Source organism: Neolamprologus brichardi, unplaced genomic scaffold (genome assembly GCF_056152115.1).
Source record: "Neolamprologus brichardi isolate AB-2024 unplaced genomic scaffold, ASM5615211v1 NODE_ptg000031l+_length_7269946_cov_1, whole genome shotgun sequence".
NCBI classification, from domain to species: domain Eukaryota; kingdom Metazoa; phylum Chordata; class Actinopteri; order Cichliformes; family Cichlidae; genus Neolamprologus; species Neolamprologus brichardi.
Genome location: NW_028270136.1, coordinates 5,073,692 through 5,100,217, shown reverse-complemented (window position 1 = coordinate 5,100,217; position 26,526 = coordinate 5,073,692). Strand labels below are relative to the sequence as shown.

The window sequence follows — 26,526 nt, the reverse complement described above, 5'->3', positions numbered from 1 at the left end:
GTCCTTTACATTTCCAAACTCCAGTCATGGTTATGGGGACATTTAAGTTGTTTTGTGTGACTGCACACTGCCCATCAGAGGACACAGCAGAAGTTTGAATCCAGTTTCATTTACAACAACAGTCACCTGGAAGAGAAACAGTCGCAAAAATGGTGGAAATTAAATAAATTGGAAAATAATTTTCCAATTTAGAATAAATCAAATGACTTGATTTATGGTTTTATTTATTATCACACCTTTATTATCTATGACACAGTGTGTACAAACTGACTGTATCTTAACTGTTAAGCTCACCCTTCCAACATACGTCTGTGTGCATTACTGACATGATGTCAACATATCAAGGAGTTTATGACTTCACAACATGTGAAGTTAAAGCACAGTTTGTCCAAATGTGTACTTGTTCAGCCCGGCTGATTTTACAGCATCCACATTAGCTCAGGTAATAAAAGTACAATCATCACACAGAAGTGAACTTTAATGTTCCAGGTTCTGCTGAAGTCTTGTTAGATGATGTGAACCATCTCATGGGTCTTATTAGCAGCTCCTTTTAGCTTCTGTGATGCATTTACTTCTCTCACCTTAAACTAGACGTTAGTGTGGTCAAAGTTAACCCGTGTCCTGTAGACTCTCAGATGGAAACACCGATGAATTGAGACATTCTCAGATTTCATCAGGACATCTTTAACGTCTTAAGTTTTTGTTGTTTTTATGTTTTACATAAAAAACTTTAACATTTTATATTTTCAAATGAAAACACAGCAACATAAAAAGATATTTTTCTGTAATGTTGTTGCTGCAGCAATCTCAAATACTAATTATTCTGGGATTTTATGTTCAAACTGTGATTTTCCAAATGTGTGTGGAGTAAAATGAGCTTTCTCTGACGGTGCAATCAGAGTTCAGGGTTATCAAAACAAACTGTTTTAATAGCAGAAACAGTTCTCAGAGGTTACTGGTTTAAAGGCCATTTAAACCAGTTAAAGTCTAGGAGACAGCGGGAAAGTGGTAGATTAGTGAAAGAGAGAAGACAACTGAGGCAACAGTGGAGGAGGGCCTATGAGACAGAAAGGGAGGGACTCACTGCCCTGCAGGAGGAAATAAAGCAACAACTTACTAAGCTGCAAAGAGCCGAACACCTCAGACGACAACGTAAGAAGAAAGAACGGACAAGGACCCTTTTCTACAACAGCCCATAAAACTTTGTTAAAGGCCTTTTTGTTGAAGAGGCATTTATCATTGGCAATGGAGTTGGCCATGCGGGCATCTCAGTGGGTAGTGGGAGGTGAGAGACTCAAGAGTGGGCTTCGTCTTCCTCCCATTAGAGCCTACATGGATGACATGACCATCATTACAACAACAAAACCTTGTACTAGGCGATTCCTACAGAAGCTCCTGGAAAACAATGGGCAAGGATGGCGTTTAAGCCAAGTAAATCTCGCAGCATCTCCATCATAAAAGGAAAGCTGACAGCCAAGCAATTCTATATCAGTGGAGAACCAATTCCAACAGTCTTAGAGAAGCCCATAAAGAGCCTGGGACGGTGGTATAATGCAGACCTCAATGATACGTGGCAACTAGAACAATTAAGGCAGAACTTGGCTGATGACCTCAAGCGGATTAACAACACTGCACTCCCAGGGAAACTGAAGCTCTGGTGCTTCCAGTTTGGGTTATTACCCAGACTACTGTGGCCGTTGACAATGTACGAGGTCTCACTCAATCGTGCCAATCGACTAGAGAGGCTAGTGAGCTCCTACGTTAAGAAGTGGCTCAGACTTCCCAAGTGCCTCAGCAGCATTGGACTCTACAGCGACGGGATACTGTCATTGCCTTTCTCTAGCCTGGTAGAGGAGTTTGAATGTGCACAAGTGAGGCTTGAGATGTCACTCACGGACTCCCGGGACCCCATAGTGGGAGGCACTGCTCCCACACTAGCAACGGGGAGGAAGTGGACCCCAGCCACATCTGTGCTACAGGCCAAATCTGCTCTTCGGCATTGTGACGTGGTGGGTCACGTCCAACAGGGCGGAGGTGGATTTGGTCTTGGTGCAGTAACACCTCGGTGGCAACAGGCATCTGTAACCGAATGTCGAAAAATGTTGGTGGAGGAGGTGCGTTGACAGGAGGAAACAGCCAGACATGCCAGAGCGCTGGCCAAGCAGGGTCACTGGATGAATTGGGAGAGTGTGGAAAAGAGGAAACTCTCATGGAATCTGGGGCTTGGAGTCTAATAGACTAAGTTTCATCAGCCGCGTGACATACGATGTGCTACCTTCCCCAATAAATCTGCAGCTGTGGTTTGGAAAGGACCCATCCTGCCCCCTGTGTACAGTCCCAGCAACACTCAAGCACATCTTGGTTGTAGGACTAGCCTTACTCAGGGCAGATACACATGGAGACACAACCAGGTTCTCAGGTGTCTAGCCAAGAAAGTTGAGTGCTTTCACGAACCAAGAGGACCGTCAGTTTTCATCAACATTTGCCCGGGAAGGAGACAAGCCGAGGACGAGCCCCTCAACCCCAGACCTGGGCCCGCTGAAGGTTGCCAGGGATTGGCAGATGCAGGTGAACTTGGATCAGAGGCTAATTTTTCCCACAGATATCATAACAACAACTCTACGACCAGACCTCGTCCTTTGGTCTAACTCCCCAAAACTTGCATACATCATTGAGCTGACGGTACCATGGGAGGAAGCCATTGAGGAAGTGTTTGAGCGCAAGGAGCTGCGGTATGCCAACTTGGCAGCTGAGGCAGAGGACAGAGGCTGGAAGATCAAGGTGCGCCCGGCGGAAGTGGGGTGCAGGGGCTTTGTTGCCGGTACAACAGCAAAGCTGCTTAGAGAGATTGGGATCAGAGGACCAGTCACTGGCGATGGTTAAAAAGGGCTGACATCACTTGGGCAACTAAGGCAGTCAGCTAACTGCGAGAGAAAAGAAATATTCCGCTCTACTCCCCTCTGCTCTTCTTCCCTTTTCTGGCTGAAAGTGGGAAGGTAGAGCGAACAGCCCAATCTGGTCGGGAAGTGTGGGAAGCCAGATCGGGCGCTAATCTAGATCAGATCTGTAATCCCTAAACCTAACCAAGGAGGGAAAAGGGCAGATTAGCCTGGGTAAAAGACCGAAGGTTGAGGCACATAACGATGTGTGCTGCTGGCAAAGTTTTCCTCATAACAGCCATCCCTCAAGAGTCTCTCCATCTAAAGCAATGCATTATCAGGGACTGTAACATTTAGTCCTTTTTACTGAATGTTAGTGTTACAAACACATTCTTCTTCATGTCTGTTTACGTGGTTTTTAAGGATAAAGTGATTTTCAGTAGTACAAGCATCATTTAATCCCCCAAAGTTGATTCTGTTCCTCTGCATGTAGCGTAAACCACGGCGAGTGTCCTCAGCGGCCAGAAGAGAGAAGGATGCCACACCATGGATGTGGTGGGTGAAGAATTTGTCTGACAGACAGCTCACCCAAGCAGAGAAAAACATCCTTGCTAAAGGGTTGAATGTTGCTGTGACGCAGAGACAAATCTGATCGGAGCTGATCACAGCCTCAGAAACTGCAACAATATTGCAGAAGTGGAAGCAGAGCAACAAAAGTTTCGGCCTGTCTCAGCAATGCAAAGCCCCCAGCATCCAACATCAACATGGAGGAGAGGAAGGCACTCACATCACAATGACAGGCAAGGGTATGTGCACCGTTTTTCTAAACCAGAAAGACTATCATGAGAAAATGTTGTCACTGCTCAGTGGTGAAAATACAAAAAGGGAGGCAGAAGAACATCAAGAAGGCCCTGGGTAAATGTAGTTGTGCCAGCTGGACTTTTGTCAAAGCTGGGAAGGCTCCTAAAGAAAGCTCCAGCCTATCCAGGAGAGAAGGACAACCACTACCTAAGAGAAAACCTGTAGTGATCCCGTACATGTCAGGAGTATCAGAACAGCTGAGACGCATTGAGTTTCTGTGGCTTTTAACCTCCAAAACACACTAACCCTTATAAATCACTGGTTTGACACAAAGTATCCACAAAGTACCACCTCTCTGCTGTTTTTAATGAAAACATCATTGGGTTCAAAGTTCACAGAAGGCACATGAAGTTTCAAAGTTCGTAGGCAGTCAGCACTAGACATGGCAACACTCTAATCTGGCAACACACAGGCCCAGATGGTGTGGGATCCTCACAGCTGCAGTCTTATCTTGTGTAAACAGAGCAAAGTAGAAACTCCTCTGAGTTTAATTCATTTATGATTTATTTCTATAGGACAGAGTCACAGCAACACAACAATAAAACAATAAAAGCACAGGAAGGACAAACTGGGCTTTAATAGGAAGAAACCTTCTGCTCAATCAGGCTCAGGGAGGCGTCGTGTCTGATGCCATCAATAAGGCTGAAGAGAAAAGCATAGGAGTCGGACGTGAACAGGCTCACAGCTTGTGAAACCTCTGGCAGGTTAATGATTAAACTAGTTCTGTTTATTGCAAATCACAGAGAGGTTGCAGTTTTCAGTTTTCTGGTAGTTCGAAGTGAAAAACAATGCAGCGTGTTTGTGTGTCGGACTTTGAGGAGGAAGCCAGGAAAACTCTTCCTAAAGCTGTGTATGACTACTACCGCTCAGGAGCTGATGAGCAGAAGACACTAGCTGACAATGTGGCTGCCTTCAACAGGTAAAACAGACGTGTGGGCAGTGTTGGGAAGGTTACTTTTAAAATGTATTCCATTACAGATTACAGATTACATGCCCCAAAATGTATTCTGTAACGTATTCCGTTACGTTACTCAATGAGAGTAACGTATTCTGAATACTTTGGATTACTTAATATATTATCATGCTGTTTACAACTACATGAATGTACTATTGCTGTGATTTATTACTGTTACTGAAGGTCCGCGGCTCCGAACCGTAGTAAAGGGACCTCTGGCTAATACGGTGGGTTCTGTGTCGGCTCGTAGCTGAAAACTAGCTTTACTTTGTTGTCTGGGTCAACTTTGCTAGCAGAGACAGAGAGAGGCGCTGAAAGGCTGCTCCAACAGAACTTATTGTTTCAGAGGAAAACACGAACACGGTGTACAGTCGAGTCTTAATAGCTTACTTATAGCTGGGCTCGTCAGGCTCTCTTCTTGGCTGCAGTGGTTATTATTATATTTACATGCTTCCAGCTCCCGTTTCTGCTTGATGACAGCTCGTACTTTTCCTTTTTCTCCCTCCCTCGCTCACAGACACATAACGGGTATGGCAGTCCATTCTCCCTGCAGCACGGACTACACTGCCCATGATGCTACATTCTTTAGAGCTATACCTGTAGCATTCTGCCTGTTAGCTTAGCACAACAACAAAAAGGCCTCTCTCACCCAGGAAACACGCAGAGAGAGCGTCACCCTGTAACCATGGCAACCGTAACGCTGCCTGGAACAACAGAACGTAGCTGTCAAACAAAACCCAAACAGTCCTGACCCGCCACAATATGAAACAGGGAAGTACCGCCGTGTAATCCATTTATTTCAACAAAGTAACTGTATTCTAAATACCACCTTTTTAAACGGTAACTGTAACGGAATACAGTTACTCATATTTTGTATTTTAAATACGTAACGGCGGTACATGTATTCCGTTACTCCCCAACACTGTTTATGTGCTAACAGTGCGTTTGATGTGTGATGAATTACACTACAGCGACATAAGTACCACACCTGTTTATCTTTGGATCCAGGTGTTTCTGTGCCATTTCCACAGGTGTATAAAATCCAGGAGTTAGCCATGTTTGCCTTTACAAACACACTACTGCAAACCTGCAGAGCTCCAAGCCTCCTGTGTGCTGGAAGCTTAATGGCTTTCAACAGCTGTGTAATATGTAATTCAGATAGATGTAACAGCCCAGTACTTTGTCTTTATCTGTATGTTGATGTGTTTCTACCAAAGCTTCCAGCTGTAGAAATAAAAACGTGTTTTCTTTTCAGTCTGTCTCTGTTTTTCAATGGACATCAGAGTGTGAATGAATCTTTGTGAGAAGTGCAGAAGTGTAACTGTAGAATGATCTCTTCCACACACACGTGTGTAGGTGGTATCTGGTTCCTCGAGTGCTGAGGGACGTGTCTACAGTGGATCTGTCTGTGTCAGTGCTGGGGGAGAAGCTCAGCATGCCGCTCTGCGTCGCTGCCACAGCAATGCAGAGGATGGCTCATCCTGAAGGAGAGACAGCCACAGCAAAAGGTTAACACACACTAAAGACACACGCACAAAACTGGGAACACAAAATGGAAAAAATGGATAAAATAAGCCAGATCGTTTTGTCACAGTATAGCTGTGCTATGTAGAGACAACATCAGCCAAAGTGTGCAGGTGTCTGTGAGTTATTACTTCTGCATCTGGTGCTACAGAAGAGGAGCAATCATAAAACAAACAACAACAAACACACAAACTGTGTGCAATCTGCTGCACAGTGTGATGCTCGCTGAAGGTCCAGCTGCTGGATCTCTCAGGAGGAGAAATGCGTGCAGAGATCTGCAGTCAGAGAACGCTAAGAGAGGAAGATGAGAGGTTGTATTTGAAGGGAAGAACTGCATATTTAAAGATTTCATTAATGTCATAATGTTTCATCACAAATTGAATCTGTATATGGTGTGTTTTCATATTGTGAGACATCCTACAATTTGTTGCTTCAAAGTACTGCGTAGTTTTGTGCTGAGGTGAATTCCTAGTAAAGCACTGTTAGGCTGTTCCTTATGGTCAGAGTTATGTTACGCAGTAGGTTACTTAGCATTTAAGATGATAATGCTTAGATTAACCCACTTAATTCAACCTTTATAACAACTGTATACAGTGTAAGGATGGTAGTGGGCTATCCCCGGTGGATGAAGATGGTACAAACAGCATGCTGCACAGGACAGCTTGTGAAACGTCTGCTGCTATCTTGTTGGATTCAGTTTTGTAAATCCACAGCTGGTCACGCCCTGCACAGCCTGTCCTGGAGCTCACGTTACATTACAGGTCTCAGGCTCCCACTTTAACCCCTGACTGTTCTCATTGCTCTGTGGAAGCAAAGTCGCCCTCAAACACACAACAGCTAAAAAGTTCTCATAACAGATTCAAGCCGAGTGAAAACATTCGAATTAGAATTTCAATTCTTTTTATTTTACTGTTTTATTCGTCGATCACAGGGTTCAGTTATCTCCTCAGATCTTTTCTTTAGGACACACTCCAACTGAGATACTTTGGGAAACTTTGGGAATCACCTTGTTGGTGCAAAAATATCGTTTTGTCTGTTACTGTGTTATCGTTGGCATTTGTCATAGATTTATTCTGTGACCATCTGCCAGTAAAATTGCCTAAACAAGCAAGTGAAAAGTCTTTGCCAAGTTTGATTTAGGAGCCTTTTTTGTCACTTCAGTTTTTTTGGTAAATTTTCCTTTCCGGTTGTTCTGAATTTTTTGTTGCTGTTCTGGTTTATAAAGCGTCCATTTAGTCCTTTTTTCTTTGTGCTGAGCTTCCTTTGGTGTGTCACCTCTGTAGATTTCCTCTACAATCTGTGTCCACTGGTCCAGGGTAGGAGGATCTTCTTTTCCCATCCCTTGGTGATAGCCTTTTTCCAGCATTAGTGATATTTTAACCAAATATCTGTATTTTAAGGTGCGATCGTGGCTCAGGAGTTGGGAGTTCGTCTTGTAATTGGAAGGTCGCTGGTTTGAGCCCCGGCTCCGACAGTGTCGGTCGTTGTGTCCTTGGGCAAGACACTTCACCTACTGCCTACTGGTGGTGGTCAGAGGGGCCGATGGTGCGATATGGCAGCCTCGCTTCTGTCAGTCTGCCCCAGGGCAGCTGTGGCTACAACTGTAGCTGCCTCCACCAGTGTGTGAATGTGAGAGTGATGAATAGTGGCATTGTTTTTTTTAACTTGAGTATGAACTTATACAAAAAGCAGCAACATATTAAAAAAAATGTTTTATTGATTAAAAAACACACTATATCGGATTCATATCGGTATCGGACATAAAAGAAAGTGGTATGGTGCCATCTCTACTAACAACAGCTGATCAAGCTTAAACGTGCTGCTGTTGTTTAGCGCGACATCCGCTGGTTTCTTCTTTCTGGCGCAAAGTGAGCGATAAACAAACAAGAGAGACGATCAGTTGATCATTGATCAGTTTCATGATTGAAATAGAAACGGGAGAGGGAGGAGAAGAGGCAGCTGTGCAGCAAAGACACACAATAAATCAGCTTTGTGTCTTTTTCATTGTAGCTGAAGTCCGGGACAAACTGTTCCTTTTCACCTCAACACGAAACGCGTAATATTTTCTCTGAATACGAGACGATTCTGTTTTTTATGGGACGGTTGGCAACTCTAATAATTAACCTTATAAAAAAATAAAGTTCACCATCAGTAACATAGCACCACCCAGCTGTACAGAAACTCCGTCATGCTAGCTAGCACGCAGCACGAAAAAGTCAGCATAACGAAAATAAACTCCACCTAAACTTGTTTTATATCTGACCCAGATCGACTGCAGGTCATAACTTCTTACCTGAAGTTCAGTTCACCGCCTCGGGTCTCTGCTCCTCCTGCCTCCCCTTTCCCTCCTCCACCTGCTGCCTCCACCACTTGCTAATGTTACTGAATCTGTGGAAGCTCCACGATGCCTCCACACGAAGTAACGAGTAACGAGTAGAGGTGGGAATCACCATACATCCCACGATACGATATTATTGCAATTTTTAAAAATGTTTTGCGATATTCCGATTGTGTACATAAAGGTAAACTTTATCAATTTTCTCTAATATCAAAGTCTCACACTCAGTCTTTCTCTCATTTCAGTTTGATTGTTGACAAACTGAACGGTTTGTATTACAGTCTAGTCCAACTTAACTGAATCAACCATCTGGTACAATTATAGCTATTCTGAACTATGCAGTTTATGAAAACTATGCAGCCCCTTCAGCAACTGAAGAATTTGAAAGTCAATTAAAACAAAATATAATTTTACATTAAATAAAAAAAGTTTTAAACTTAATTAAAATAAAACATGTCTTAAATTAAAATAAGTAAACTGTCATGTTTATTGCTGCCAAAAACAAGTGAAACACATTTGGACAGTGAAGGAATGTCAGGATTCTTGCTCAGAAAAAGGATCAACATGCTCTGAAGTCAGAGCACAAAAACCTTTTTGTAACAAAATATCGATTTCTGCTGTCCCTGTATCCATACATTATTAGAAACAAAATATCACCATGCTACACAGTATCCATTTTTTCCCCACCCCTAATAACGAGCATATCTAAATCCCAGTAACGATTAACGCGTTCCTGATTTTGGCATAATAACTAGTTACCGTGCTCGTTACCACAATAATAACGTAGTTACTGTAATGCGTTAACGCGTTAGTCCCAACACTGGTCATTTCTCAGTCTGACAAAACTCCTCTCACTCACTTTTTCTCTGTGTGACTCAAGAGCGCCCCCCACGGGAGGAACATGAATATTCCAGCACGCTGAAGACATGAACACAGCATCAGCACAGAAAAACACTGTGTGCTGATTAAAAGTTAATTAAAAGAACTAAGATATCAAAATGATGTTTAAAAAGGTCCATTCTTCCCTGCTGTGCCTCATGTGGTGCTACATGTTCACGTGGCTGTTTCGATTATTCCAAAGTTCAGTATTGAAGACAAATACAACCCCGAAAAAGTAAGTCCATTAATTACAAACTGGATTCATGTGATTGCTTTCAAAATCATAGGAACATGAAGGAATTACAGTTGTCAGAACATATATATCTATAAAATATGGCAATAGTGTTATCACGGTCTTCTATAAGTTTGTTCTGATAATTATCTTGTTCTGTTCTGTAATCCTAAATAATTATATTATAGTCTTTGCATGATTAATATATTATTCAGTGTTAAGTATCACTGTATAAAAAGTGACACATCATTTAAAAAACAAAAAAACCCAAAACCTGACATGAGGACATTTCCCTCGTGTCTCTCGGTCCATTGCTCCCTCCTCATAGGTTCGTTTTCAAGCGGCTAGCCTTTGATTAAATTTACACTGCCTCAAAGCCTCTGCATTTGGGGCATCACAACCCTCACACTTCACACGTATGACATGCCCCTGTAGGAGTTTAGAGGTGTTTAGGACTTTGTTCTTTATTGTGATTTTGTTGAGGCATAGAAATCTATCTTTGTCTCTTTTCAACAAAGAAAAAACATCAGCAATAGGAGAGGAAAGGGGCGGATTATACTGGAAGCAAGTGAGTGAAATATTTCTCCATAGCTGTTCATTTGGGTTCAGTTAAGTTGTAGAGACGACTCGTGGGCGAAGGGCAAATGGAGAGATCTATGGAGAAATGATTAGGTAGGTGAGGAAGGGGCGAGATCTTTACTGAATACCTGAGTTGGGTTAGTTAGGTTAAAGTATCATCATAACCACCTTTGAAACTTCTTTGGAAAAGACCATTGTCACCAGTAATATAACATTTCTTCACAGCATGCAGAGCAATGGGAACTGGGATGATGCTGAGTTCCTGGGCCACCTCAACAGTAGAGGAAGTGATGTCAGCAATGACTACCTCACTGGGCAGCGGTGGTGTCCTCTGGCTGCAGCTCTACATCTATAAAGACAGAGAGCTCACGCTGTCGTTGGTGCGCCGGGCCGAGAAGGCGGGCTATAAAGCCATCTTTGTTACCGTGGATACACCATACCTAGGGAAGAGATTGGATGATGTGCGCAACCGCTTTAAGATGCCCCCACACCTGAGGTAGGGAAACAAAACAGTACAGGCTGTGTAATTGCACCACGTTGTAGCATCCAACTCTGAACTCTTCTCTCTGTGTGATTCCAGCATGGCGAACTTCTCAACAGCCTCCCTGGCTTTCTCTGAGGGAGACTACGGCAATGACAGCGGCCTGGCTGTTTATGTTGCAAACGCCATAGACCCGTCTATCTGTTGGGATGACATCACGTGGCTGAAAAAACACACACGCCTCCCTGTGATTGTGAAAGGAGTATTAAATGGTAGATGGACACACACACACACACACACACACACACACACACACACAAACATACAGTTACAGATCGGAGTGAGGAAAGACAACAACAACAGTGTTGCAGGCTTGGGGATCATGACAGTCTCACCATCTCACTCATGTATCCACCATATTACCAAAACTGTTCACTCACCCATCCAGGTGTTCCAGTCACCTCCATGGCCACGTGGAATCAGGTACCTGCAGGCTGCTTCTACAAACATTTGTGAAAGAACGGGTCGCTCTCAGCTGAGTTTTCATGGCCAAGCAGCTGCATCTAAGTCTTACATGAGCAAGTGCAAAGTGCAGTGTTGTGGGGCACTCCACCACTAGACTGTCGAACAGTGCAGACACGTCCTCTGAAGCGACGCGTCATGCTTGTCCGTGTGGCAATTCCACGGACAAGTCTGGATGTGGTCAGGAGACTTGTCTGACTACACTGTGCCGACGTAAGATTCTGGTGTGGGGACTTTTTCAGGAGCTGGCTCAGCCCTTTAGTTACAGTGAAAGGAACTCCTGCTTCAGTATACCTAGAACATACCGGGAACTATGTGGGAACAGTGTGGGGACGGCCTCTTTGTGTTCCAACATGTCTATGACATGTCTATGATGAGTAAAGTAAGGGATTACTATTGCAAAAACGGTAATAAGATTACCGTTACTTTCCCGTAGGAACGCTGCGTTACTGCGTTACTAAAACCGTGATTTTCTTGCAAGAATGTCTCATGACAGTGACGTAAGCGAGTGCGACGTTCGTGACAACAGCTGTGTGCAGATCAACAATGGATCATATATCGAGTGCAGAGAGAGTATGAGCGTGCAGCGTTTAAAGCGTGGAAGTACTGACCTTACTTTGAGTTTGATTCCATAAAAAGTGACAAAAACATTAGTGTCCGTTGTGCGTGGGAAGAAAACTTCTTTTTACAGCGAAAAAAACCCCTAAACTTCCAAACAAGCACCAAGTAGCTACGACGTAATGGGAAACTCACAGAGAAACTCGCGGATTCTTCCACTGACCGCTGCACACCTGCACCAGGGTAAACCTCCGCCTACCCCACTCCTGCTTTACAGGTGAAAATAGAGCAACAGGACCGCTAGTCTTTGACTTTATTTATTTTCTGCTGTGTTTTACTTGCATCTATTTGAAAGACTGAGTGTAAACACACAAAATATTTTATTTTATGTGCTGGAATGTGCAGAAAATAGGTTTAAATATTAAACTAATTTCTTCCAGTCAGAGAATGTTGCAGATAATTAAATGTTTGCTTGATGCATAAAGTTAAAAGATTAAAACTAATAAAACAAGTTTTAAAAAGAGACTTTTCCATTTGATTACATTTTGTATGATGATGATGCAGAAAAAGTAGAATTGGGCTGAAAGATCTATCACTTTATCACCTATTCAGGTTGTAAATCGTGTTTTTAAAAAGTAACTAAGTAACTAAGTAATTAATTACTTTTGAAAATAAGTAATCAGTAAAGTAACGGGATTACTTTTGGGGGGAAGTAATCAGTAATTAGTTACTGATTACTTTTTTCAAGTAACTTGACCAACACTGGTGGTGTGGAAGAACTTGGCTGGCAGGCACAGAGTCCTGATGACACACCACTCTATATTTTATCATCAGCTCAGGACCATAGCTCCTACCCTCGTTTATTTTTAGAAAATAAAACGGTTTTTAGGTCTTACAGGTCTTAGCAAAGGATCTGACTCCTACAGCTTATTCAGATGCTGGAGCTGAATCAACCAGGTTCAACAATGTTGAGAACATTGGTCCTGTTTTCAAATCTATACATTAGCATCTGATGTCACAGTGGATGTATTTTAAAACTCTTCTACTAGTTTAAAAAGAACTAAATGGACTTGGACTGAATCAGCTTAATACTAAGGCATCCATTGTAACTTACACTATGTACTGAGCTCGCAGTAACAGACCTACAAAATATCCCCAATCGAGAAAAAAAACAAAGAGAAATCATTTAGTCTTTTTTGTCCTCAACTGTGGAACAAACTTTCTGAAAACCTGAAATCATCGAGTTTTATTTCATTTAAATCAGGCCTCAAAACGTCTTATTATTGGAAGTAGCTTATTAATGAACCACATCTGCAAACTGATTTGATTCCATTTCATTTCTAGTGGGTGGTCCCTCATGTTCACCTTTTTGTGCTCTAAAGGTTAGATGTCAGAGAGCAGACTAAGAGTCTACAGAGGACTGGATCTTCTCTTAATAAACTGTTTTGACATTACTTTTACCAAAGTTGTTGCAGAAATAACCTCTAATCTCTAATAAATATATATTACTGCAGATCTGCAAACACAGAAAACAACTCTTCTGATTAGAAGCAAAAAAGAAAGAAGACTTTTCTATTTCTCTGATTAGTTTTGTACGGTTTATATCATGACCTGTATACATGTATCTTTATACTCCTTTCTATCCCTCTGAGTTGGCTGGATAGTTGTATACAAATAAATGTGACTTAAGATGCTTTTCAAGTAGACTTGAAAGCATCCCGTGCTGCACACATCAGTGGTTATATTTTGGCAGTATTAGGAAAATGAAAGAAAGTCGCAGACATTTGGTGAGGTACACACTGGTTCCTCACAGGTGTACTAGGAAAACAATGCTATCAAGAGTAACTGTATTCAAATACAGAATATGCTCATCACACAGAAACTCTGAGCTTGTTTCTCTGATTTTGTGTGTCAGGTGAGGATGCTGCCAAGGCTGTGAACTGTGGGGTCAGTGGCATCCTGGTGTCCAATCACGGAGCTCGGCAACTGGACGGGGTTTCTGCCACGGTCTGTGTGTGTGTGTGTGTGCGTGTTTGTGTGTGTGTCTGTGTGTGTGTGTCTGTTTGTGTGTGTGTGTCTGTGTGTGTGTGTGTGCGTGTTTGTGTCTGTGTGCGTGTGTGTGTGCGTGTTTGTGTGTGTGTCTGTGTGCGTGTGTGTGTGTGTGTGTGTATGTGTCTGTGTGTGTGTGTCTGTGTGTGTGTGTGTGTGTCTGTGTGTGTGTGTGTCTGTGTGTGTTTCTGTGTGTGTCTGTGTGTGTGTGTGTGTGTCTGTGTGTGTGTGTCTGTGTGTGTGTCTGTGTGTGTCTGTGTGTGTGTGTGTGTGTCTGTGTGTGTGTGTGTGTCTGTGTGTGTGTGTCTGTGTCTGTGTGTGTGTGTCTGTGTGTGTGTCTGTGTGTGTCTGTGTGTGTGTGTGTGTGTCTGTGTGTGTGTGTGTCTGTGTGTGTGTGTCTGTGTGTCTGTGTGTGTCTGTGTGTGTGTGTCTGTGTCTGTGTGTGTGTGTCTGTGTGTGTGTCTGTGTGTGTCTGTGTGTGTGTGTGTGTGTGTGTGTGTGTCTGTGTGTGTCTGTGTGTGTGTGTGTGTGTCTGTGTGTGTGCATTTGAATTTTTCTGTTCTGGTGGATTGCAATTGAACTCTGACAAATACAAGTTTTCATTAAGCAGCTCTAAATGTTTCATCTTATAATAACAATAATAATAATAATAATAGTAAAAATGCATAACCTGAATCTCTTTTTATACTCGGTGCGTCCATCCAGTAAAAGTGGCTTCACAGATGCACGAGGTTACCTGAAACGACTGTTTTGGATAAAACTCTGACTGCTGAACCCAGCATTGTCTTAAATATGTTTAAATATGAAATCTTAGCTACTTCTCTTAAGACTCTCATTTCCTACTCTGCGTGCAGTGTTACAGTTTTGAGTTTGAGCTCATGTTTCCTTTTGGTTTTGGAAGTGATTTATCTTTGAGGGCTTTGGTTGTAGTTTTCATTTTGTGCCTCTCTTGTGGCCTTGCATAAAAAATTGAGAACTGCAGGAAACCATTCCATCCTTTCCACCGGAGGTAGTCTTTAATAAAAACCCACTCTGTGTGGTTGGAGTTTGGTCCCAGACTATGGAGATAAAGGATTCATCTTAATATCGCTTTGCATAGAGACTGCCTCCTAACAAGGAGACATGTCCTCTTAAGTGGTGCAGCTTGGTTAGGTTAGGCTTGATTCTGCTGTGGTCTGTAGTAATAATACAAACAACTAAACAATCAGTACAGCAAGCAAGCGACATATTCTATACACAAACATAATCCCAGAACTAAGATTACAGAACAGGACTGTATTCATCAATCAAATGTATCAGTAACGTAAACAATCACCTCACAGGAGGGTTACAACTAGCATAAATTAGCTTAGTAGCATGAATGGTGCCTTAGCATAAGATTAGTGTACACACAAGTGAACAAATACATGTGCTAATATTTAATCTACATGATATCATCAGAACTCACCTTCTGGCATTCACACAGAGCAGTTAACCAAGGAAATACAGCTATCCAGTAAAAAAAACACAGGTGGTGCATTGAAGGAGCTCCAGTACAGAGATGGCTTTCACAGACTATCAGTGGATGAATCATAATACTATAGAGAAATAACCAACATGTAAATGGTGCGCTTGTCTCTTTGTGGGAGACAGCACCCCACATCATCACACCTTTTCCACCAAAGCATGTTGCCCTCAGTATTGCATTCAACAAGTCTTCTCCACACTTGTACCCACTTCCACCTGCCATGGGCAGAATCTGGACTCATCGCTGAAATATGGGCCTGACGATGAAGGGCAGTCATGGCAGGACTCCTGGCAGAGACCAGACAGGCTGTGTGCAGTTTGTTCTGGATTGTCTGGGTAGAGAGCACTCAACCATATTGCTGCTTATGTTTCCTAAGTGCTGACAGGGAGAGGAAATGTTATTCTTGTGGTATCGTCATCTTGGGACGCCCACTTCATGGCTTGTGTCTGACATCCCCTGTTATATGCAACTTGGCCTTCAATTTGAAGATGGTACTAGGGCACTCCAAATGATGCTGTAATTTGGGGTTTTTGGTTGTTTTAGGAACAGCAGCTTGAAAATGCCCTCTGGCATGTGCAGACACCAACTGACTGCTGACACGCTCACTCAGGCACCAATCACACTCTTAATTGTCAGCACTTGGGATACCAGCAGCTCAAAACAAGTCAAGTCACTTAAGTCAAGTGGCTTGTCATTTCAGCCATGTGCAGTGGTACAGTACACTGTGAAGCGAGACAACGTTCCTCAAAGACCGCGGTGCTACATATAACAGGCAATCAACACAGGAATACATAAAGTGCAAGTGTGCAAAAATTGCAACAGAAACAAAACAAAGACACCAGACAGAACAGAACAATGCAGGCAAATGCAACAATGGGTTGTGCAAAAAGTAATTTGATGTATGAAGGGGTGCACGAGAGGACATAAGTCTCTGCTCAACCCATCGATGTATTTCTTTAAGAGTGTGGCAACATTTAAGGGGAAATGAATCTTACTGTTGGAAACACTGTTTATTGCCAGGAAACGTGGTTGCAATGAATAATCAACCAAACACAGATTTCCTTACTATTTGTTAAAGTTCATTTAGTTTGTAATTTGTGTCGTGTACTTTTGGTTTTCGTCTGGATTGGAGTCAATTTGTCTTTTATTCTAGGTCATAGGTGTCAAACTCTGGCCCGCGGGCCAAATTTGGCCCGCAGCCTAATTACATTTGGCCCGCGAAGCCATACCAAATTACTATTAGAGCTGGCCTACTGGTATTATACAGCTAATATATATATTGTTTAGTATTAAACTTTGCTTGTTCCATATTCAGTGTTTCAGCAAAACCTGTTTGAGTCCATAAGCAAAGATTCATTCTTATATCTGGAGGAATAAATATATTTCAATATATATTAATGTTAGCCCGCGACTTTGTTCCAGTTTTTGGCCCACTGTGTGTTTGAGTTTGACACCCTTGCTTTAGATTAATTCTTTGTTTAGTTTAGAAGTCTTTATTTTTCTTTTCACGTTTTATTGAATTCTTGTCTGAGTTTTCAGTATTTGCAAACTTTAGTTCCTGCAGACATTTAGTTTACTTTTTAGTTCAACACTAGTGTTTCTTGACGTGTGCTTGAACAAAATGTTAAACATCTATAGCAAATTCATTTGGAACATTGATACATTAGAATTGATATGATTTGAGGTAATAATTGTCATTGTAGTTGATCACTGTGTGTTTTGTGTGTGTAGCTAGATGCCTTGGAGGAGGTGGTGAGGGCGGTGCAGGGTCGATGTGAAGTCTACATGGATGGAGGAGTGAGACGCGGGACAGACATCTTGAAGGCCTTAGCTCTGGGAGCAAAGGCTGTTTTCATTGGTCGACCTGTGCTGTGGGGCCTTGCCTGTCAGGTGAAGCACTTTTTCCCACCATCACATTTTTGGGCTCCAAAATAAAGATGGTTATTTATAAAAACATCACCTTGGTTTTCTATGTCTGCCCAGGGGGAACAAGGAGTTATTGAGCTTCTGGAGCTTCTGAAAGATGAACTGCGACTGGCTATGGCCCTGTCAGGTAACAACAACACAGGAAATGTACTTTGCAGAAAAGTCACCTATAAACTATTTTTGCAAACCCGTTGAATATAAACACAAATGTGGACCAAAACAAGCACATTGTGTATGTTAAAGTGAAGACTAGGGTTGGTTTCAGAAAGCAGCATTTTATCTTAATTTGTTAAAAAGGAATTATATTGTATGTTATTTAGTTTATGTGAACCACATACTTATTCACGGCCACTTCATTAGGTATACCTGTTCAACTGCTTGATAATGCAGCATCGATGAAATGCCTCGCTGATGTCAGAGGAGAATCGCCAGACTGCTTAAAGCTCACAGGAAGTATATTAGCGATATTAAGAAAAATAACACCCGTTACAACCAAGGTATGCAGAAGAGCATCTATCAAGCACGTTGGGTTGCAACAGCAAAAGAACATACCAGTATCACTCCAGTAGCTCAGAACAGGAGGTCGCGCTACAGTTCACATGGTGAACCATGTTGCCTGGTCCGATGCCAGTATTCCTCAAGCTCGAGTCCACTACCACAGGCTTTTGAGATTTCTGCAGAGTATGTTAGCTTTTCATAGGACTGCACTCGTCTGCACAGAAACCTCTGATGTTGTGCTTGAATCTGCTGAGGTTAAAGCTCCTAATGCTCCTATTACTACTTGGATTGCTTTGGATGTACACACCTGCTCCAGTTCTGCCTTCTGTTCCCAGTATGCTCCTCCTATCTGTTGCTGTCCACTGGGATTACTACAACTGACCTTCTGCTTCTTGTTAACCACCATTATATCTGGATGGCTGACCAGCAGTTGCTTGTTATAGATCAGGGGTCCCCAATCCCAGTCCACGAGGGCCGGTGTCCCTGCAGGTTTTAGATGCGTCCTTGATCCATCACAGCTGATTTAAATGGATAAATTACCTTCTCAACGGCTGTGTCCCAATTCAGGGTCTGCACGCTTGAAGTACGCGCACTACGTGTACTACGTACGGTGCGTACTATAAGTATGAGAAGTGCGGAAGTGAGAGGCTTGTGAAATGGGACGGTCTAGCCTTCGTCGCGCTGTTCAGGTTGCCTAGCAACCATGATACTAACCGTGAGAAACGTTACATACAGCTTTGTGTGACAGAAATGAAGGAGAAAAATGTTTTGTTGGTCATTCATTTTTGTCATGACATCACTGTGATTAGTTGAGTATCTGAAACCACAGGACTGTAAAACATGATTGTTGGGCTTCATTTCTGTACTGAACAGTCATTTAAGATTAGCTAGTAAATAATAATTAGTTAATGTTGTTCATGAGACTAAAGTCATCTCACTATGGTAATGTAAATATAATATGGCCAATATTATAGTATTGTCAGATTATTATGATTGATATATATATATATATATATATATATATATATATATATATATATATATATATATATATATATATATATATATATATATAAGGCTTTACAACTAAGTTAACGCTGAACGTACAAACATCACTAATGTCACACAACTTTGCCGACATGTGGCCAACAGCAATGTTTTAATGTTCTTTGTTATTAAACATTCTCACATAAATAAGTGACGTCATATTCAGTACTTACTTTTGACAGTTCACTCTTGGCCGCTCCCTTCTGCCGTATTTTGCGGCAAAATTATCCACACCCACCGCCGCGCTATGAATTGTGGGATATATGGGACCATGAAGCGTGCACCGGACCACGCTTGATATTTGGGGAAATCGACGGCACATTTGGAGTTTGCATTTGAAGCACACTTCGAATTGGGACAGCCGTCGTCACGTGTCGGTGACGTAATCACACTTAAAATGCGTACTTCAAGCGTGCAGACCCTGAAATGGGACACAGCTAACATGTCTTAAGGTTCTCCAGAGACTTGGTAATGAACTCATCATGTGATTCAGGTGTGTTGACCCAGGGTGAGATCTAAAACCTGCAGGGACACCGGCCCTTGTGGACTGGGATTGGGGACCCCTGGCCCAGGCCCTCACCTGATGAAGCCAACAGAACCACATCATCTGCAAAAATCAGAGATGAGATCCTGAGACCACCAAAGTGAAAGCCCTCCGCCACTTGGAACCAGTGACAAAGGGCAGCCCTGGCCCTTTAGACCTTTAAAAAATATTTAAAGTGTTATATGTTACTGGAAAGTTACACTTCAAAAGAACCAGTGTGTACATGCCAAGGCTGGACCCTCGCCCCTCATATCTCTGACAACAGAATAAGCAAATTAAGTCCAAAATGTCATTATTTGTCTATGACAGTGGACATTGTCCAAATGAAAGTGTTGAACTCCCCAGGTGTTTATTTGGCAACACCTCTGGCTATAAATATTCCCTTTTTTAATATTTCAAAAGAATGAACCACCTGTTTAAACAATGTTTTAAGCTGCCAAAGGCAGCCGTACCTATCTGTTGTTAAAATGACTCTAAAAACAGATGAATTGTGCAAACTACATGCCAACAATGATGTTGTGGAATCAATCATTAGATGTTCTATGCTGCCGATGTCTATGACTGAATGCATAAACAAGGATGCAAGGATAAAAACAATCTTCAATAAACGTATTTAAAATAAAAGACAACCCAGATTAGGCCCATCTGTACTATATCTCCCCTATGACAGACAGAGGAGGCCTGTGTGTGCCAGGTCTGCTCAGGTCTCTGCTGCCTCCTGCTGGTTTTCACCCACAATATCCCAAAACAGTAGCAGAGAGACTCTCAGAGGCTCGGTCTCTACGCCTTCAGCCGAGTTCAAACATGAATATAAAGCTCTGATTGTTCTGATTGTGGAGCTCTGTGATCAGCATGTGTTGATGATGCAGCTCAAATAGATCTTCTTTTATTAAGAAGCTTTAACATTTGTTTTATTATGTGGATCTGCTTTGCTAGTTTTACATTACATGAGCCTTTTTACTGCAATTGTTTTATATTAATTTCATTCATATGTATTGATGTTTTATTTCATTTCAGGATGTAATTCTCTAAACTGAAGAATCCACAAAAAACATAATGAAGTATTAAGTGAAACATTCCCAGTCCTTAAATACTCGGAGACTTTCTCTCAGTCAGCCTCAGCCTGACTTTGATCAGGTTTTTTCCTGCTGGGAATGAGAGATGTAAGCAGGAATATGAAAACAAACTGATTAGAAATGTATAATTAACAGAACTAAACATTAAAGTCAAAGTCTGTGATATGTTGTTAAAAGTGGAGAAATTCTTCTGGAATATTTGGTTCCTCCAATCTTGAAAACACAAGATGAAGTAAGCTGTTTTATTGTATCAATATATTTAACCTGATTGAGTCTTGTTACATTTACATCAGATTTCAGACTTTGTCGTCACTGGAGACTGTTTGACAAACATGGTTTTGTGTGTTTGTGTCCAGGTTGTCGTTCAGTTTCTGAAGTAAGCAGGTCCCTGGTCAGGAGAATGGACTTCACCTCGAGGATGTGAGGGAGCTGAAGAATACACGAATCATTTTTTTATGAATCACTAAATGAGTTCTTGATGTCAAAACAAAGTGCTGTTTCCTGTTAAAATGTAATGTTTTTAAATGTTTTTATGTTGACTAGAGCATGTAAAAACTGATACTAAATACAGAGCTGGAGCTGATTGTGAGTAATGAACTTGTATTTAGTATCTTTTAACTGAAACGCTCAATATTGAGATTAAATCTAACTGTGAATTGTTAATATAAATGTGTTGTTTGATTGAGAACATTCGAATCACATCACATCTAGCCCCGTCAAAAACACTTAAGGATGAAGTTGTTTTGTTAGCAAAGTCGAAAATCAAGAGTTTTTATTTTTGTTCAGTTTTGACTTCAGATTTTCAATTTTATTTCAGTTTTAATGAGTTTTTACCAATTGTTTGCTAGTTTAGTTCAGTTTTTATTTTTTTTGAAAATCCTTAGTTTCAGTTTAGTTTTGATTAGTTTCAGTTATAGTTTTAGTTGTGTTTGCAATAATTAAGTGTAACAAAATCCCAGTTTCATCATATCAGTCATTCTGCTCATCCTTGGGTATGTTGCTATTCCAGCTACCATACTGCACCCTGGACAGGTCGCCTGTCTGTCGCAGGGCTAACACGCAGAGACAGACAACTCACATTCCCACCTATGGGTTCTTTAAATAAAAAAAAAATATGAGGGCAGATGAACAACCATTGATAGCAGGCAACTATAAAAGATATATGTTGGCCCCAATAAGACTATTAACTCTTGCAGCTTCGGGTGAATTGCTGAACTTTTTGAAGGCAACTGACTCACACAGTTGTGTAGATATCCCAGTCTCAATAAACATATTCACCAACGCTTCCTCTCGCTTGTGACAATATTTAAAATATGTCATATTCCGTAACACACCAGCTGATTTGTTAAAATGGGGAAACGAAGGAAAACAGAACTCCGTGAGCAGCACTTTGTGGAAACTGTATTTGCTTTAAGCTACATCGGTGTTTGATATCAAACACAAAGCAGACTGTACCACAGAGTTTGTGTGAGGCAAAGTGTTCCTTTACAGTCCGAGCTTATCTTGTCAGACACATTATGAGGCGACATTTGTTGTGATTTGGCGCTGTATAAATAAAATTGAATTGAATTGAATTATATTTAAATGACACGTTTCCAAATCAAGTAATAATAATAATAATAATAATAACAGGAATAACAGAATTTTGTTCCCTATATGATTTCATGTATTAGTCATTATATACACTCACACACACACACTCACACACACTCACACACACACACACACACTCACACACACACACTCACACACACTCACACACACACACTCACACACACTCACACACACACACACACACTTACACACATACACACTCACACACACTCACACACACACACTCACACACATACACACTCACACACACTCACACACACACACACACACACACACACACACACACACGCTCACACACACACGCTCACACACACACACACACACACACACACGCTCACACACACACGCTCACACACACACACACACACACACACACGCTCACACACACACACACACACACACACACATACACACACACTCACACACACACACACACACACACACACACACTCACACACACACGTGTTTTCGTGATATATCAGCACGTATGACAAAAATGTGACAAATGGGAACGTGCCTTTCCGAAGGTCCTAGAGGCATGGGAATCACAAAAGGTTTGACCCATGCTTCCAGGAACACGCCCATCTGTTGAGATTTTGGCTAGGGCTAAATTTTGGTCAAACCTGAATTTACTGCTACTTGTGAGGACACTGTCAGGTTTATGTGACTTATGAGTACCATAAGGTCACACACTGATATTTCATGTTTAGGTGAATTGTGAAGCCCATGGAAACACATAATTTTCAAGTATACATGACTTATAAGGACCAGGTAAGGGTAGGTTCTGTATTTTTAGCTTGGCTCCTTTTGAGATTACAATATAATAGGCATGGATGCACAATAGTAATGCTCACCAGTCGGGTAACTTCTGACAGAAATATCAGACATTTATGTGTTAATAAAACAGTAAATCTGAGCTGTGTAGAGACTTAAAAAAAGACATAGGTCAAATGTGGTCAGTCTACTTTTTAAGTCTTAATATTGTAATGCATTAATTCATTTTGTAGTGAATGTTCATGTGAATAAAAACGTGGAACATTATCTGCCTTTCTTATCATTTAATTGCAAAAAGCACCCAGCATAAAACACAGATTTATGAGTAAGAACAATGCAATACAGAAAACTGCAATACTGACATTACTGTGGAAGTAACAAAGTATCTCTCTTGCTTGTTTCTTTTTTTCTTGCATCTTTCTTTTAATGCTATGATCCTGTTGTGGATGTAGTACCTTATGAGAACCCAGTCTCTGCCTTTCAGAGCTGCCGGCTCTGCTTGGAGGCAGCAGTCACATTCTTTTTTACCTGGTACTTTGCAGCTTGTTATGAAGTGAAACGTGCCGCTCAGCAACCTTCACTTCATCATTTGTCCACTTGATTCTCACCTTCCCAGCTGTCATAAATGGAAACAAAAGAAAATATCTTAATGTGAATGCAAAATGTTCTTAAACCTTGCTTTCTACTGGAGCACTTTAAAGGAGCAATAAGCACAATTCATCATACTTAGGTTGAAGGAATTAAAAATGGCTATGTGAAGAACTAGAGGTGTAATTACATCTGGAGTACAGCATGAAGTCATAATCCCTCTCTCTGTGTTGATCTCCAGCCATAGACTTTGGTTTGGTTTACAGGCAGTGCACAACAGCACACCTAGCAGTGAAAAGATATTGCTTATTGCTCCTTTAAGGATGCTTGGAATGAACCATTTGAAGTGCTGTGTTCTGCTGGGAATCAAATGAGATGAAAGGATTTATGATAAAAGCTCTCAATAGTGTCATGTCTGAAAACAATAAACTTGTCCTTTGATCACAAGTATATTCAGCTAAAACATTTTGTATTTGGGTGCGTTTACCCCTTCTTGGTGAAGTGTTGCTAATGTTTTTGTTGTCCAGGGTGATTGAGGCAGAGGTGCCCTTCATGTTGTCCAGGGCAGCTGAGTAAAGCGTGTGGCTTGGAACCCCAGAATACTTGGTCCTTGAGCCTTTGAAAAGTAAAAGTGAAATATGAGAATCAGTGCATGCAATAGGTCTGTTTGCTTTTTTCTCTGCATTGTAGGAAAAGTCAGCGTTGGGCAGTGTGTAATTCTAAAATTAAGGGGCTAAGGGGCTCAAGAGTTGTAATCGGAAGGTTGCCGGTTCGAGCCCCGGCTCCGACAGTCTTGGTCATTGTGTCCTTGGGCAAGACACTTCACCCGTTGCCTACTGGTGGTGGTCAGAGGGCCCATGTCCTCATGTCCTTCACAGCTTAAAACAATATGAGGACAATGTAACACACACACTACAATCACTGGTCCTACCATATGAGGACTTCTACTTAAACACACTCATGTCCTTCACAGCTTAAAACAATATGAGGACATGACGACTGAACACATGTAGAGTTCATGTTCCTGGCTTCTTACTTCTCCTGCTGTTGTCAATAAAAGCTCTAAACCCAACACTGATGTAAAGCCATCTATTTCCCCAGAAATTAAATCATGTAAACTGATCAGCGGGAGGTTAAATGGACAAAAACATGTGTAAAAGGACAAAAATATCAAATGTAGTCAGAATAAAGATCAAGCTGATGCTTTAAGGGAAAGTTTGGACTAACAAATGGTATAGACAATTACTTTCTCCTAATACTAATGTTGATTTTGGTTAACTTTGACTCATACTGATTGTTTTAATACAATCAAAGTGCATTTCATTTATGCACTAGGCCCAACTGACACATATACTTGATACCAAATACAAAAAAATAATGTGTAACCTGTTGGAAGAATGAAGTGGGTATGTCACTCACCAATTGGTCTGAAGGAGGTTGAGACAGGACCTCAGCACTTGGTGTCTGCAACAAAAGACAACAATATAACGTCAGAAACATTCTGTACTGTAAATCCCGACTAGATAATTAACTACAGATCATATTTGTATGAGTGAACATTATTACAGAAGGATCTGACTTCCTTATACCAGATTCTATAGAAACTTAACACTGTACAGTTCTGCTACCCAACAATATGAGGACAATGTAACACACACACTACAATCACTGGTCCTACCATATGAGGACTTCTACTTAAACACACTCATGTCCTTCAAAGCTTAAAACAATATGAGGACATGACGACTGAACACATGTAGAGTTCATGTTCCTGACTTCTTACTTCTCCTGCTGTTGTCAATAAAAGCTCTAAACCCAACACTGATGTAAAGCCATCTATTTCCCCAGAAATTAAATCATGTAAACTGATCAGTGGGAGGTTAAATGGACAAAAACATATGTAAAAGGACAAAAATATCAAATGTAGTCAGAATAAAGATCAAGCTGATGCTTTAAGGGAAAGTTTGGACTAACAAATGGTATAGACAATTACTTTCTCCTAATGCTAATGTTGATTTTGGTTAACTTTGACTCAAACTGATTGTTTTAATACAATCAAAGTGCATTTCATTTATGCACTAGGCCCAACTGACACATATACTTGATACCAAATACAAAAAAATAATGTGTAACCTGTTGGAAGAATAAAGTGGGTATGTCACTCACCAATTGGTCTGTACAAGGTTGAGACAGGACCTCAGCACTTGGTGTCTGCAACAAAAGACAACAATATAATGTCAGAAACATTCTGTACTGTAAATCCCGACTAGATAATTAACTACAGATCATATTTGTATGAGTGAACATTATTACAGAAGGATCTGACTTCCTTATACCAGATTCTATAGAAACTTAACACTGTACAGTTCTGCTACCCAACAATATGAGGACAGTGTAACACACACACTACAATCACTGGTCCTACCATATGAGGACTTCTACTTAAACACACTCATGTCCTTCACAGCTTAAAACAATATGAGGACAATGTAACACACATTACAATCACTGGTCCCACCACACGAGGAAGGCAACTGAAACACACTCATGTCCTTCACAGCTTAAAACAATATGAGGACATGACGACTGAACACATGTAGAGTTCATGTTCCTGACTTCTTACTTCTCCTGCTGTTGTCAATAAAAGCTCTAAACCCAACACTGATGTAAAGCCATCTATTTCCCCAGAAATTAAATCATGTAAACTGATCAGCGGGAGGTTAAATGGACAAAAACATGTGTAAAGGGACAAAAATATCAAATGTAGTCAGAATAAAGATCAAGCTGATGCTTTAAGGGAAAGTTTGGACTAACAAATGGTATAGACAATTACTTTCTCCTAATGCTAATGTTGATTTTGGTTAACTTTGACTCAAACTGATTGTTTTAATACAATCAAAGTGCATTTCATTTATGCACTAGGCCCAACTGACACATATACTTGATACCAAATACAAAAAAATAATGTGTAACCTGTTGGAAGAATGAAGTGGGTATGTCACTCACCAATTGGTCTGAAGGAGGTTGAGACAGGACCTCAGCACTTGGTGTCTGCAACAAAAGACAACAATATAACGTCAGAAACATTCTGTACT

The 26,526-nt window shown here is 41.2% G+C and overlaps 1 protein-coding gene, 1 long non-coding RNA gene and 1 pseudogene across 2 annotated transcripts; 2 read left to right on the top strand and 1 right to left on the bottom strand.

The window, feature by feature from the left end:
* Nucleotides 1-1,245: 1,245 nt before the first annotated feature.
* Nucleotides 1,246-3,531, top strand: LOC148094723 (uncharacterized; annotated as a pseudogene).
* A 914-nt stretch (nucleotides 3,532-4,445) lies between these two features.
* hao1 (hydroxyacid oxidase (glycolate oxidase) 1) lies at nucleotides 4,446-20,999 on the top strand. The gene is made up of 8 exons (XM_087837240.1): nucleotides 4,446-4,659; nucleotides 6,052-6,203; nucleotides 10,473-10,743; nucleotides 10,828-11,000; nucleotides 13,724-13,815; nucleotides 17,096-17,254; nucleotides 17,348-17,417; nucleotides 20,812-20,999. The coding sequence occupies exons 1-8, from the start codon at nucleotides 4,529-4,531 to the stop codon at nucleotides 20,877-20,879; spliced, it is 1,116 nt and encodes a 371-aa protein (XP_087693366.1). The 5' UTR covers nucleotides 4,446-4,528; the 3' UTR covers nucleotides 20,880-20,999.
* A 1,529-nt stretch (nucleotides 21,000-22,528) lies between these two features.
* Nucleotides 22,529-24,883, bottom strand: LOC148094722 (uncharacterized). Its single transcript, XR_015718448.1, has 3 exons — nucleotides 24,851-24,883; nucleotides 23,919-24,047; nucleotides 22,529-23,459 (listed from the first exon to the last, which is right to left on the bottom strand). It is a non-coding gene; the product is annotated as an uncharacterized LOC148094722 (long non-coding RNA).
* Between the last annotated feature and the right edge of the window lie 1,643 nt (nucleotides 24,884-26,526).

Excerpts from the sequence above, each read along its gene's own strand:
- hao1 (XM_087837240.1), top strand. The coding sequence starts at position 4,529 with ATGCAGCGTGTTTGTGTGTCGGACTTTGAGGAGGAAGCCAGGAAAACT. Across the intron at positions 6,204-10,472 it reads AGAGACAGCCACAGCAAAAG|CATGCAGAGCAATGGGAACT; the intron begins GTTAACACACAC and ends ATTTCTTCACAG. Across the intron at positions 17,418-20,811 it reads ACTGGCTATGGCCCTGTCAG|GTTGTCGTTCAGTTTCTGAA; the intron begins GTAACAACAACA and ends GTTTGTGTCCAG.